The sequence below is a fragment of the Hyla sarda genome, chromosome 3 (assembly GCF_029499605.1).
Source record: "Hyla sarda isolate aHylSar1 chromosome 3, aHylSar1.hap1, whole genome shotgun sequence".
Lineage (NCBI taxonomy): Eukaryota > Metazoa > Chordata > Amphibia > Anura > Hylidae > Hyla > Hyla sarda.
In genome coordinates this window covers 4,670,069-4,686,713 of record NC_079191.1, presented here as the reverse complement: position 1 = coordinate 4,686,713, position 16,645 = coordinate 4,670,069, and the positions used below count along the sequence as shown (strand labels likewise).

Below are 16,645 nucleotides of genomic sequence, written 5' to 3'. Positions count from 1 at the left end.
CAAATTTACTACATCATGGCTCTTCTGTAGAAATACAAGCCACCACTTTGTGCTATGGTCAAAAGTAATCCATGCACAGAGCGGAGGTCACAGGGCAGAAGATCGCGAGGGGTTTCAGTGGTCGGATCCCCTGCGATCAGGAACTTATCCCCTCTCTACAGGATCCTGTGGATAGGGGATAAGTACTCATGTACCGGGGTTCCCCTCTAAGTTAAAATGTCCTCTGGTGTAAGATGTTCCCAATTTATTGAGAGGCACAAGTCAGACTTAGATAACTACACCAGCTGCTAGACCATGGGAGGCCACACACCCTTCCTTTTCATAAAAGTGATGAAGGGAGTGCAAAAAGTTGCTATTTTTTTGTGTAAATCACTGACTTCCACAAAAATGTGCCAATCTGATACTTCTATTCCCCACATCCAACCAATCCGATGCTTCTATTCTCCACATCCAACCAATGTGATGCTTCTATTATCCAGATCCAACCAATCCTATGCTTCTATTCTCCGCATCCAACCAATCCGATGCTTCTATTCTCCGCATCCAACCAATGTGATGCTTCTATTCTCCACATCCAACCAATCCAATGCTTCTATTACCCACATCCAGCCAATCCGATGCTTCTATTCCCCACATCCATCCAATCTGATACTTCTATTCTCCAGATCCAACCAATCCGATGCTTCTATTCTCCACATCCAACCAATCCGATGCTTCTATTATCCGCATCCAACCAATCCGATGCTTCTATTCTCCGCATCCAACCAATCCGATGCTTCTATTCTCCGCATCCAACCAATCCGATGCTTCTATTCTCCGCATCCAATCAATCCGATGCTTCTATTCCCCACATCCAACCAATCCGATGCTTCTATTCCCCACATTCAACCAATCTGATACTTCTATTCTCCACATCCAACCAATCCAATGCTTCTATTCTACACATCCAACCAATCCGATGCTTCTATTTCCCACATCCAACCAATCCCTTTATTCTCCACAACCAACCAATCCGATGCTTCTCTTCCCCACATCCAACCAATCCGATGATTCTATTCTCCACATCCAACCAATCCGCTGCTTCTAAGTAACCTTATACATATATGGCTACATAAAGCAAAACCCAAATTGAGAAGCTTCTTAAGAATGCTATTAATATGGTAATCTGTACCTTGTATATGTTCTATAAAAATCCCAAAGAAATTTGTGAAATTACTTGGGGGATCTTTATTCCCTAATTATTTCGTTTTATCCTTGCTGACTCATACAAATTAGAAATGGATGGTACTGTTGGCATAATGAGCGGTAAGACAATGGTCTATTATATCTGTTATGCTCTTTTTTGGCCTAAGACTTTACATATCCTATGTACATTTGTTGTATTGTAATATTGGGGAGGGGAAAAATAAAATAAAATAAATCCCACTGTCTTCTAGGAACTCTAAACAAATCCCTGAACATCAGCCATGAGCACAGAGGAGAGTCCACTACCAGCTCCAATATCTCATGTAATTCTGTATGCACAGCTGTGTTTGTTCTAAGTCTAATAAAATAATCATTATCCCCATCATTGTATTGTGACTCTCATTTTGGTCTTGTGGATGATTTAAAAAATAAAAATAAAATAACATTATGTGTACATCTAGTATATTATGGAGTCTCTATGTTAGCTGTCAAATCATACACAACTCAAGATTTAGGTTAGAACAGGCCTCGCCATGTTGAGTGCACGTGCCCAGCGTCATATCCAGAGGTTGTCTTTAGGAAATTAGGACTGCCACCATTTCAGCAAAAGTTGATAGGTTGTGGGAAGAGGGGGGGGGGGGGGGGGTTCAGCCTGTCAGTGCTCAGACCATATACGCTGCACACTGCATCAAATTGGTCATCCAAGAAAAAAGCCTCTTCTAAAGATGAATCACAAGAAAGCCCATGACTTAGGACATGGATTGCTGGAGCCATGTCCTCTGGTCCAATGAGACCAAGATAAAATTATTTGGTTCAGATGGTGTCAAGTGTTTGTGGTGACAACCTGTTGAGGAGGACAAAGACAAATGTGTCCAGAGCGGCACAGGGAGCGTCAGTTCATTGAGGGAACCATGAATGCCAACATGTACTGTGACATACTGAAGCAGAGCATGATCCCCTCCCTTCGGAGACTGAGCCGCAGGGCAGTATTCTAATATGATAACCATCCCAAACACCTCCAAGACGGCAACTGCAATGCTAAAGAAGCTAAGGGCAAAGGTGATGGACTGGCCAAGCATCTCTTCAAACATAAATCCTACTGAGCATCTGTGGGGCACCCTCAAACAGAAAGTGGGGGTGCACAAAGTCTCTAACATTCACCAGCTCCGTGATGTCCTCATGGTGGAGTGAAGGAGGACTCCAGTGGCAACCTGTGATGATCTGGTGAACTATTAGAAAAACTTAGCAGTGTACTAGCAAAACCTTTAAGTTTTAGTTAACCAATTACTGGTAACAGGAGTTGTCTCAGAAGATTGGAAATTAGCAAATGTTGTGTCCAATCATAAGAAAGGTAGTAGGGAGGAATCAGGCAACTATAAGCCAGTAAGCCTGACATCAATAGTGGGGAAATTAATGGAAACAATACTAAATTATATGATTATGGTACATCTAAAATCCCATGGGATTGCAAGATGAAAAACAACGTGTGTTTACTTCAGGGAGATCATGTCAAACTAATCTTAGAAAAGTTTTGATTGGGTGACTAAAATAATAAGATAGCGGAGGTGCAGTAGACATCACTTATCTCGATGTTAGTAACTGACACTCCACATAAAAGACTTATCAATAAACTGCAGTCTTTGAGCTTGGACTCCATATTGTTGAGTGGATTAGGCAGAGGCTGAGGGACAGACAACAGAGGGTTGTAGTCAATGGAGAATATTCAGAGCGAGGTCTTGTTATCAGAGGGGTAGCTCAGGGATCTGGACTTGGATCCATTTTGTTTAAAGAGTATCTATCATGATCTAAACTTTCCCTAATCCCCCTCCCCATCTGCCCCTGACTCTCACTGACACTATCCTTGTGTTTCTTTTCATTCAAAACCCCCTCTTTCTACCTGATTTATTGTCTTCTTGGCTGCTCATTCAGAAGTCCTAGTGTGATGGAGGAAGGGGGGCGTGGCCATGATCACAGCACGGCTGGCAGCTCTGAGTCTTCTCCTCTCTGTTTACAACTGCACATGCAGAGAGAAGAAAGATCGGAGCTCAGACAGTAAAATGAATGAGGGCATGCAATAAGGCAGAGTCAGGAGTATGTCCTGCTGTGCTATGAGCTGTCTGATTGACAGGCAGGAAGCAGTGCTGAGCTTGTCTGTGTCCCGGCTGCAGTCTGAGATTTTGGACTTCAGCATGAGTCTGAAATCTATAAAAAATAAAATAAAAAAAAAGGCTTGCGGACAGGACTGGTAAGGAGACCCCTAGTGGAAAATTAAATAGAAAAAAGTATATTTTTTAATAACATGCAATTGGAAAGTTATTCTGCATACATTAATCTATAATATATCAAAAGTTTTTTTAATGAAAGGCACCCTTGAATATCTTTATCAGTGATATTGCAGAAGGTCTTGATGGTCTTTTTGCTGATGACACAAAGATTTGTAACAAGGTTAATGTTCGTTATCTCAGTATCCGAGGAAAGGGATTTAGGTAGACAGACAATGTAATAAAACAGCAGGAAATGTTAGCAGAATAATTGGGTGTTTAATGAGTGCTATTAGTAGTAGGGGGAGGTGTTCATGGGTGTATAGGGAGAGGTATTACTATCAGAGGGAAATGCTCACTGGTGTATCAGGAGAGGTATTAGCAGTAGGAGGAAATGCTCACAGGTGTATATGAAGAGGTATTAGCAGTAGAGGGAAGTGCTCATGGGTGTATAGAGAGAGGTATTAGCAGTAGAGGGAAATTCTCAAGGGTGTATAGAAGAAGGTATTAGCAGTAGAGATAAAGTGCTAATGGGTGTATAAGAAGAGGTATTAGTAGTAGAGGGAAATGCTCACAGGTGTAAAGAAAGAGGTATTAGCAGTATAGTGAAATTCTCACGGGTGTATAGCAGTATTAGCAGTAGAGGAAAGTGTTCATGGGAGTATAGGGAGAGGTATTAACAGTAGAGGGAGGTGCTCATGGGTGTAAAGGAAGAGGTATTAGCAGTAGAGGAAAGTGCTCATGGGTGTATAGGAAGAGGTATTAGCAGTAGATGGAAATTCTCATAAGTGTATAGAAAGAGGTACTAGCAGTAAAGGGAAGTGCTCACGGATGTACAGAGAGAGGTATTAGCAGTAGAGGAAAGTGTTCATGGGAGTATAGGGAGAGGTATTAGCAGTAGAGGGAAGTGCTTATGGGAGTATAAGGAGAGGTATTAGCAGTATAGGAAAGTGCTCATGGGTGTATAAGATGAGGTATTAGCAGTAGAGGGAAGTGCTTATGGGTGTATAGGAAGAAGTATTAGCAGTAGAGGGAAGTGCTAATAGGTATATAGGGAAATGTATTAGAAGTGGAGGGAAGTGCTCATGGGTGTATAGGAAGAGGTATTAGCAGTAGAGGGAAGTGCTCATGAGTGTATAGGAAGAGGTATTAGCAGTAGAGGGAAATGCTCACGGATGTATAGAGAGAGGTATTAGCAGTAGAGGGAAGTGCTAATAGGTATATAGGGAAATGTATAAGAAATAACAGTCCGGCAAACAGACTGGCGGACCACATGGATTCTCTGGTCCACCCTGATCAAGTGGGCTTTGTAAGGGGTCGAGAGGCGCGTGATAACACCATGCGAGCGTTCTCGACTATACATTATGCTCAGAGCCAACACCTCCCCCTGATTTTGCTCTCGTTGGATGCAGAGAAAGTCTTTTGATCGGGTGGACTGGGAATTCATGGAAGCTGCTTTATTACAGGTAGGCCTAGGTCCCCTTATGCTGGGGCGTATTAAAGCACTCTATACTGATCCTATGGCACAGATACGAATTAATGGCCAACTCTCTGCCCCCTTCAGAATTAGGAATGGTACGAGGCAGGGCTGTCCCCTCTCCCCGCTCTTGTATGTTCTATGTATGAAGCATCTCCTCGTGGACATCAGACGGAACCCGGACATCCAGGGGATAGCACTCTCTCAATGCCAGTATAAATGCTCTGCATATGCAGATGACCTCCTCCTGTTCCTGTCCTCCCCATTGCTCTCCCTACCCTCACTATTGACCACCATACGCAGGTACTCTAGTTATAGCAATTATAAGATTAACCCATCCAAATGTGAGGCCATGAATATTACGCTCCCCCCCACGATTGTGAAGTCCCTGATGGCTTCGTACCCGTTTAAATGGCAAACGCACTCACTTAAGTATCTGGGCATTCAGGTACCCAGGAACCACATCGATACATACCGACTGAACTACGCCCCACTTTTACAAACGTTACGCGCAGACCTGGCCAGATGGGAGCGCAGAGACTTTTCGTGGCTGGGTAGGGTCAACATACTGAAAATGAATCTCCTCCCATGTCTGCTTTATTTATTCTCTTGCATACCACTATATCTACCCCGCTCCTTTTTCAGAGAGGTGACTGCGATCCAATCTGGCTTTGTCTGGGCACGGCGGAACCCCCGACACGCGCGACAGACCTTAACCCCTTAAGGACGCAGGACGTAAATGTACGTCCTGGTGAGGTGGTACTTAACGCACCAGGACGTACATTTACGTCCTAAGCATAACCGCGGGCATCGGAGCGATGCCCATGTCATGCGCGGCTGATCCCGGCTGCTGATCGCAGCCAGGGACCCGCCGGCAATGGCCGACGCCCGCGATCTCGCGGGCGTCCACCATTAACCCCTCAGGTGCCGGGATCAATACAGATCCCGGCATCTGCGGCGGTTCGCGATTTAAATGAACGATCGGATCGCCCGCAGCGGCTCCCGGCATCTCCTGCTCTGGTCTGTGATCGAGCAGACCAGAGCAGGAGATGACCGATAATACTGATCTGTTCTATGTCCTATACATAGAACAGATCAGTATTAGCAATCATGGTATTGCTATGAATAGTCCCCTATGGGGACTATTCAAGTGTAAAAAAAAATGTAAAAAAATGTAAAAGTAAAAGTAAAAAAAAAGTGAAAAATCCCCTCCCCCAATAAAAAAGTAAAACGTCCGTTTTTTCCTATTTTACCCCCAAAAAGCGTAAAAAACATTTTTTATAGACATATTTGGTATCGCCGCGTGCGTAAATGTCCGAACTATTAAAATAAAATGTTAATGATCCCGTACGGTGAACGGCGTGAACGAAAAAAAATTTAAAAAGTCCAAAATTCCTACTTTTTTAATACATTTTATTTAAAAAAATTATAAAAAATGTATTAAAAGTTTTTTATATGCAAATGTGGTATCAAAAAAAAGTACAGATCATGGCGCAAAAAATGAGCCCCCATACCGCCACTTATACGGAAAAATAAAAAAGTTAGAGGTCATCAAAATAAAGGGATTATAAACGTACTAATTTGGTTAAAAAGTTTGTGATTTTTTTTAAGCGCAACAATAATATAAAAGTATATAATAATGGGTATTATTTTAATCGTATTGACCCTCAGAATAAAGAACACATGTCATTTTTACCGTAAATTGTACGGCGTGAAAACAAAACCTTCCAAAATTAGCAAAATTGCGTTTTTCGTTTTCATTTCCCCACAAAAATAGTGTTTTTTGGTTGCGCCATACATTTAATGATATAATGAGTGATGTCATTACAAAGGACAACTGGTCGCGCAAAAAACAAGCCCTCATACTAGTCTGTGGATGAAAATATAAAAGAGTTATGATTTTTAGAAGGCGAGGAGGAAAAAATTAAAACGTAAAAATTAAATTGTCTGAGTCCTTAAGGCCAAAATGGGCTGAGTATTTAAGGGGTTAATACGTAGGAAAAGAGATGGGGGTCTAGCGTTACCAGATCTGACTCTATACTATCTAGCCACGGTCCTCAATAGGGTCTTAGATGGCTTCCACCACAGATCAAAAAAACAATGGGTGATTTTTGAAAGTGGGGCCATGGGAACAGATGTCAAAACACTGTTGTGGACACCTGGCCTTTTGACTATTAAAACCACACCCCCGAATATACCTCCAATCGCAGGATCGGTACTTAGGACATATAAAACTTACCTGTCCCATATGCATTTCATCCCTTCTCCTGGCCCATTATCACCCCTCTTTAGCAACCCGGCCTTTCCACCGGGTCAACACTCTCACTCCTTCCTCTCCTTCTGTAGAAACGAAGCCCCAATGCTTCGAGACTTAATATCCCACAATGAATTCCGACCCCTATCGGATCTCTTGCATATCCCCACCCCCCCTACCTTCACGCAGACCTTCCAATATGCCCAACTCACGCATTTTCATAATTCGCAAAGAGACAGAATGGCCCTGTATAGACCCCTCACACCATTCGAACAACTTTGTACCTCTGCTACTCCAATACGTAAATCTGTCAGCACCTTATACACGCACCTCCTTGACGCAACCTCCACATCACCCCCGTCCTTTTGCAATGCATGGGAAAGGGAATTGGATTGTCAGATCACGAGCTCGGAGTGGAGACAAGCCTTCTCATGGTGCCACCGATCCTCCATCTCCTGCAAAACACAGGAACTCAATTATAAGATACTTGCAAGATGGTATCGCGTACCCTCATTGCTTGCTCGCATGTATCAGAATGTCCCCGATACCTGCTGGCGTTGTGGAGAACCAGGTGGCACCATGACCCATATCTGGCTTACATGTCCAGCCCTGACATCCTTTTGGGAACAGACATTGGACATTATATCCAGATTGACTGGGGCTCGGGTGCCTAGGGAACCCAAGATGATCTTACTGTCCATTTTGCCGAAACAATTGCACAAACCCACCTCCAGATTACTCCATTTCCTCCTCCTGGCTGCCAGGACTGTAATCCCCCGCCTGTGGCGTTCACATGTGCCTCCTTCAGTCTCAGACTGTCTTAAAGAAGTATCCCACCTACATAGAATGGAGGAACTGATTGCTGACTCCCGTAAACAAATCGACCGTTTCTACTCTATCTGGGGACCCTGGTCAGAGTTTATGTACTCACACAGTTTTGAAGCCCTGCACGTGGCCTCGTGATACACCGACTGCTGCCAATGCTTACTGAACCTCGGTGTCTACACCGATCCTCCCCACCAGGTGCCCGGGTGACGCCGGAGTTCGTGCCCGAATTGACTTTTACTTCGGATTGTTGAATGTATATGTTGCTCTCACCGGACCTCTCTCTTTCCTCCCACCCTCCTTGTCCCTTCTCTCCCTCTATCTTGCTCTTTTTCTCTTCCTCCCTGGCTTTGTTCTTTTTCTTATTTCTTTCTCATTTCCTGCCTTAACCCTTCCCACATGTCTTTATCATCACCCTATTGTGGTTAGGTATCGAGGCCCACCTTACCGAGGCCCAAGGTGAATATTTTCTTAGACACGCTCCCCCATGATCTACCTGAGTATGCTCCCTGGGGTATACAGACCACTCGTGGACCCGTGCGGTCTCCCGCTGGACCTTACCCAGTCCATACAGGTCCATGCAATAGACTAGGTTGCTCACATACTTACAAATTTCCTCCAACTGGATAGACTTAGTACGACCCCTGGGGCCCACTAGTCAAGACACCATAGAACCCCTGGGAATAGTAGTGACTCCCCTGAGGAACATCGTGTCCATGGAAACATTTATCTCACGTTCTCAATGTTCTGTTTTTTGACATTGGCACTGTTATATTTGACTCATTGATTGTCATCGCCTAACGGCCTCGCATGATATTGTTAAAGTTGTTATTGCTTTTTCTTGACATAAAATCAATAAAAACTTACTTTGGAAAAAAATAAAGAAATAACAGTCATCATGAACAGTGGAAGTTAAAGCAAGATCTGGAAGACCAAGAAAAATATCAGACAGAACAGCTCGCAAGATTGTGAGAAAAACAATTCAAAAGCCACATTTGACTGCACAATCTCTTCAGAAAGATCTGTCAGACACTGGAGTTGTGGTACACTATTCCACTATAAAGAGATACTTGTACAAATATGGTCTTCATGGAAGAGTCATCAGAAGAAAACCTCTTCTACGTCCTCACCACAAAAATCAGCGTTTGAACTTTGCAAATGAACATATAGACACGCCTGATGCATTTTGAAAACAAGTTCTGTGGACCGATGAGGTTAAAATTGAAGTTTTTGGCCGGAATGAGCAAAGGTACGTTTGGAGAAGAAGGGGAACAGAATTTAATGAAAAGAACCTCTGTCCAACTGTTAAGCATGGGGGTGGATCAATCATGCTTTGGGGTTGTATTGCAGCCAGTGGCAGATGGAACATCTCACAAGTAGAAGGAAAAATTGATTCAATAAAATTTCAGCAAATTTTGGATGCTAACTTGATGCCATCTGTGAAAAAGCTGAAGTTAAAGAGAGGATGGCTTCTACAAATGGATAATGATCCTAAACACACCTCGAAATCCACAGGGGATTACATCAAGAGGCGTAAACTGAAGGTTTTGCCATGGCCTTCACAATCTCCTGACCTCAACATAATTGAAAATTTATGGATAGACCTTAAAAGAGCAGTGCGTGAGAGACAGCCCAGAAATCTCAAAGAACTGGAAGACTTTTCTAAGGAAGAAAGGGCAAAGATGCCTCAAACAAGAATTGAAAGACTCTTGGCTGGCTACAAAAAGCGTTTACAAGCTGTGATACTTGCCAAAGGGGGCAGTACAATATATTAACTCTGCAGGGTGCCCAAACTTTTGCAGACACCATTTTTTTGTTTTCTGTTATTTTGAAAGTGTAAATGATGGAAATAAAATCTAACTTTTGTTGACATATTATAAGAATGTCTAATCTGTAATTTGATGCCTTTTGGAGATTTTTCCATCTTTCCTTGGCTCCTTCATGCACATTAATATATTTTTTTTACCTGGGGTGCCCAAACTATTAATCCCCACTGTACCACTATTCTTCCTATAAGATAAGGATAGACATACCAATATTCTTCCTATAAAATGAGGATAGGCATACCACTATTCTTCCTATAAGATAAGGATAGGCATACCACTATTCTTATAAGATAAGGATAGGCATACCACTATTCTTCCTATAAGATAAGGATAGGCATACCACTATTCTTCCTATAAGATAGGAATAGACATACCACTATTCTTCCTATAAGATAAGGATAGGCATACCACTATTCTTCCTATAAGATAAGGATAGGCATACCACTATTCTTCCTATAAGATAAGGATAGGCATACCACTATTCTTCCTATAAGATAGGGATAGGCATACCACTATTCTTCCTATAAGATAGAGATAGACATACCACTATTCTTCCTATAAGATAGGGATAGACATACCACTATTCTTCTTATAAGGTAAGGATAGGCATACCACTATTCTTCCTATAAGATAAGGATAGGCATACCACTATTCTTCCTATAAGATAAGGATAGACATACCACTATTCTTCCTATAAGATAGGGATAGGCATACCACTATTCTTCCTATAAGATAGGGATAGGCATACCACTATTCTTCCTATAAGATAAGGATAGACATACCACTATTCTTCCTATAAGATAAGGATAGGCATACCACTATTCTTCCTATAAGATAAGGATAGGCATACCACTATTCTTCCTATAAGATAAGGATAGGCATACCACTATTCTTCCTATAAGATAGGGATAGGCATACCACTATTCTTCTTATAAGATAAGGATAGACATACCACTATTCTTCCTATAAGATAGAGATAGGCCTACCACTATTCTTCCTATAAGATAGGGATAGGCATACCACTATTCTTCCTATAAGATAAGGATAGACATACCACTATTCTTCCTATAAGATAAGGATAGACATACCACTATTCTTCCTATAAGATAGGGATAGGCATACCACTATTCTTCCTATAAGATAAGGATAGGCATACCACTATTCTTCCTATAAGATAGGGATAGGCATACCACTATTCTTCTTATAAGATAAGGATAGGCATACCACTATTCTTCCTATAAGATAAGGATAGACATACCACTATTCTTCCTATAAGATAAGGATAGGCATACCACTATTCTTCCTATAAGATAAGGATAGGCATACCACTATTCTTCCTATAAGATAAGGATAGGCATACCACTATTCTTCCTATAAGATAGGGATAGGCATACCACTATTCTTCCTATAAGATAAGGATAGACATGCCACTATTCTTCCTATAAGATAAGGATAGGCATACCACTATTCTTCCTATGAGATAAGGATAGGCATACCACTATTCTTCCTATAAGATAGGGATAGGCATACCACTATTCTTCCTATAAGATAGGGATAGGCATACCACTATTCTTCCTATAAGTTAAGGATAGACATACCATTATTCTTCATATAAGATAGGGATAGGCATACCACTATTCTTCCTATAAGATAGAGATAGGCATACCACTATTCTTCCTATAAGATAGAGATAGGCATACCACTATTCTTCCTATAAGATAAGGATAGGCATACCACTATTCTTCCTATAAGATAAGGATAGGCATACCACTATTCTTCCTATAAGATAAGGATAAACATACCACTATTCTTCCTATAAGATAAGGATAGGCATACCACTATTCTTCCTATAAGATAAGGATAGGCATACCACTATTCTTCCTATAAGATAAGGATAGACATACAACTATTCTTCCTATAAGATAGGGATAGGCATACCACTATTCTTCCTATAAGATAAGGATAGGCATACCACTATTCTTCTTATAAGATAGGGATAGGCATATCACTATTCTTCCTATAAGATAAGGATAGGCATACCACTATTCTTCCTATAAGATAAGGATAGACATACAACTATTCTTCCTATAAGATAGGGATAGGCATACCACTATTCTTCCTATAAGATAAGGATAGACATACCACTATTCTTCCTATAAGATAAGGATAGACATACAACTATTCTTCCTATAAGATAGGGATAGGCATACCACTATTCTTCCTATAAGATAAGGATAGACATAACACTATTCTTCCTATAAGATAGGGATAGACATACAACTATTCTTCCTATAAGATAGGGATAGGCATACCACTATTCTTCCTGTAAGATAAGGATAGGCATACCACTATTCTTCCTATAAGATAAGGATAGGCATACCACTATTCTTCCTATAAGATAAGGATAGGCATACCACTATTCTTCCTATAAGATAGGGATAGGCATACCACTATTCTTCCTATAAGATAAGGATAGGCATACCACTATTCTTCCTATAAGATAGAGATAGGCATACCACTATTCTTCCTATAAGATAAGGATAGGCATACCACTATTCTTCCTATAAGATAAGGATAGACATACCACTATTCTTCCTATAAGATAGGGATAGGCAAACCACTATTCTTCCTATAAGATAAGGATAGGCATACCACTATTCTTCCTATAAGATAGGGATAGGCATACCACTATTCTTCCTATAAGATAGGGATAGGCATACCACTATTCTTCCTATAAGATAAGGATAGGCCTACCACTATTCTTCCTATAAGATAAGGATAGACATACCACTATTCTTCCTATAAGATAAGGATAGACATACAACTATTCTTCCTATAAGATAGGGATAGGCATACCACTATTCTTCCTATAAGATAAGGATAGACATAACACTATTCTTCCTATAAGATAGGGATAGACATACAACTATTCTTCCTATAAGATAGGGATAGGCATACCACTATTCTTCCTGTAAGATAAGGATAGGCATACCACTATTCTTCCTATAAGATAAGGATAGGCATACCACTATTCTTCCTATAAGATAAGGATAGGCATACCACTATTCTTCCTATAAGATAGGGATAGGCATACCACTATTCTTCCTATAAGATAAGGATAGGCATACCACTATTCTTCCTATAAGATAGAGATAGGCATACCACTATTCTTCCTATAAGATAAGGATAGGCATACCACTATTCTTCCTATAAGATAAGGATAGACATACCACTATTCTTCCTATAAGATAGGGATAGGCAAACCACTATTCTTCCTATAAGATAAGGATAGGCATACCACTATTCTTCCTATAAGATAGGGATAGGCATACCACTATTCTTCCTATAAGATAGGGATAGGCATACCACTATTCTTCCTATAAGATAAGGATAGGCCTACCACTATTCTTCCTATAAGATAAGGATAGACATACCACTATTCTTCCTATAAGATAGGGATAGGCATACCACTATTCTTCCTATAAGATAAGGATAGGCATACCACTATTCTTCCTATAAGATAAGGATAGACATACCACTATTCTTCCTATAAGATAAGGATAGGCATACCACTATTCTTCCTATAAGATAAGGATAGGCATACCACTATTCTTCCTATAAGATAAGGATAGACATACAACTATTCTTCCTATAAGATAGGGATAGGCATACCACTATTCTTCCTATAAGATAGGGATAGGCATACCACTATTCTTCTTATAAGATAGGGATAGGCATATCACTATTCTTCTTATAAGATATTGATAGGCATATCACTATTCTTCCTATAAGATAGGGATAGGCATACCACTATTCTTCCTATAAGATAAGGATAGGCATACCACTATTCTTCTTATAAGATAGGGATAGGCATATCACTATTCTTCCTATAAGATAGGGATAGGCATACCACTATTCTTCCTATAAGATAAGGATAGACATACCACTATTCTTCCTATAAGATAAGGATAGGCATACCACTATTCTTCCTATAAGATAAGGATAGGCATACCACTATTCTTCCTATAAGATAGGGATAGGCCTACCACTATTCTTCCTATAAGATAAGGATAGGCATACCACTATTCTTCCTATAAGATAAGGATAGGCATACCACTATTCTTCCTATAAGATAAGGATAGACATACCACTATTCTTCCTATAAGATAAGGATAGGCATACCACTATTCTTCCTATAAGATAAGGATAGGCATACCACTATTCTTCCTATAAGATAGGGATAGGCATACCACTATTCTTCCTATAAGATAGGGATAGGCATACCACTATTCTTCCTATAAGATAAGGATAGGCATACCACTATTCTTCCTATAAGATAGGGATAGGCATACCACTATTCTTCCTATAAGATAAGGATAGGCATACCACTATTCTTCCTATAAGATAAGGATAGGCCTACCACTATTCTTCCTATAAGATAGGGATAGGCATACCACTATTCTTCCTATAAGATAGGGATAGGCATACCACTATTCTTCCTATAAGATAAGGATAGACATAACACTATTCTTCCTATAAGATAAGGATAGGCATACCACTATTCTTCCTATAAGATAAGGATAGACATACCACTATTCTTCCTATAAGATAGGGATAGGCATACCACTATTCTTCCTATAAGATAAGGATAGACATACCACTATTCTTCCTATAAGATAGGGATAGGCATACCACTATTCTTCCTATAAGATAAGGATAGACATAACACTATTCTTCCTATAAGATAGGGATAGACATACAACTATTCTTCCTATAAGATAGGAATAGGCATACCACTATTCTTCCTATAAGATAAGGATAGGCATACCACTATTCTTCCTATAAGATAAGGATAGGCATACCACTATTCTTCCTATAAGATAAGGATAGGCATACCACTATTCTTCCTATAAGATAGAGATAGGCATACCACTATTCTTCCTATAAGATAGGGATAGACATACCACTATTCTTCCTATAAGATAGAGATAGACATACCACTATTCTTCCTATAAGATAAGGATAGGCATACCACTATTCTTCCTATAAGATAGGGATAGGCATACCACTATTCTTCCTATAAGATAGGGATAGGCATACCACTATTCTTCTTATAAGATAAGGATAGGCATACCACTATTCTTCCTATAAGATAGAGATAGACATACCACTATTCTTCCTATAAGATAGAGATAGACATACCACTATTCTTCCTATAAGATAGGGATAGGCATACCACTATTCTTCTTATAAGGTAAGGATAGGCATACCACTATTCTTCCTATAAGATAGAGATAGACATACCACTATTCTTCCTATAAGATAGGGAAAGGCATACCACTATTCTTCCTATAAGATAAGGATAGGCATACCACTATTCTTCCTATAAGATAAGGATAGACATACCACTATTCTTCCTATAAGATAAGGATAGACATACCACTATTCTTCCTATAAGATAAGGATAGACATACCACTATTCTTCCTATAAGATAGGGATAGGCATACCACTATTCTTCCTATAAGATAAGGATAGACATACCACTATTCTTCCTATAAGATAAGGATAGACATACCACTATTCTTCCTATAAGATAAGGATAGGCATACCACTATTCTTCCTATAAGATAGGGATAGGCATACCACTATTCTTCCTATAAGATAAGGATAGACATACAACTATTCTTCCTATAAGATAGGGATAGGCATACCACTATTCTTCCTATAAGATAAGGATAGGCATACCACTATTCTTCCTATAAGATAGGGATAGGCATACAACTATTCTTCCTATAAGATAAGGATAGGCATACCACTATTCTTCCTATAAGATAGGGATAGGCATACCACTATTCTTCCTATAAGATAAGGATAGGCATACCACTATTCTTCCTATAAGATAAGGATAGACATACAACTATTCTTCCTATAAGATAGGGATAGGCATACCACTATTCTTCCTATAAGATAAGGATAGACATAACACTATTCTTCCTATAAGATAGGGATAGACATACAACTATTCTTCCTATAAGATAAGGATAGGCATACCACTATTCTTCCTATAAGATAAGGATAGACATAACACTATTCTTCCTATAAGATAGGGATAGGCATACCACTATTCTTCTTATAAGATAAGGATAGACATACAACTATTCTTCCTATAAGATAGGAATAGGCATACCACTATTCTTCCTATAAGATAAGGATAGACATACCACTATTCTTCCTATAAGATAAGGATAGGCATACCACGATTCTTCCTATAAGATAGGGATAGGCATACCACTATTCTTCCTATAAGATAAGGATAGACATACCACTATTCTTCCTATAAGATAAGGATAGACATACCACTATTCTTCCTATAAGATAAGGATAGACATACAACTATTCTTCCTATAAGATAGAGATAGACATACCACTATTCTTCCTATAAGATAGGGATAGGCATACCACTATTCTTTCTATAAGATAGGGATAGGCATACCTCTATACTTCCTATAAGATAGGGATAGACATACCACTATTCTTCCTATAAGATAGGGATAGGCATACCACTATTCTTCCTATAAGATAAGGATAGGCATACCACTATTCTTCCTATAAGATAAGGATAGGCATACCACTATTCTTCCTATAAGATAAGGATAGGCATACCACTATTCTTCCTATAAGATAGGGGTAGGCATACCACTATTCTTCCTATAAGATAGGGATAGGCATACCACTATTCTTCCTATAAGATAGGGATAGGCATACCACTATTCTGCCTATAAGATAAGGATAGACATACCACTATTCTTCCTATAA

At 39.8% G+C, this 16,645-nt stretch overlaps 2 protein-coding genes across 6 annotated transcripts in view; one reads left to right on the top strand and one right to left on the bottom strand.

The window, feature by feature from the left end:
* LOC130361116 (WAP four-disulfide core domain protein 5-like) overlaps positions 1 to 1,570 on the top strand; it is a 34,766-nt gene extending 33,196 nt beyond the window's left edge. For both annotated transcript variants that reach the window (XM_056563697.1, XM_056563696.1), the window contains exon 5: positions 1,437 to 1,570. In XM_056563697.1, coding sequence (XP_056419672.1) covers positions 1,437 to 1,445 — 9 coding nt within the window. In that variant the 3' untranslated portion in view covers positions 1,446 to 1,570. The remainder of the gene's footprint in view (positions 1 to 1,436) is intronic.
* LOC130361114 (whey acidic protein-like) overlaps positions 1 to 16,645 on the bottom strand; it is a 296,171-nt gene that overhangs the window by 180,354 nt on the left and 99,172 nt on the right. The window lies entirely within an intron of this gene.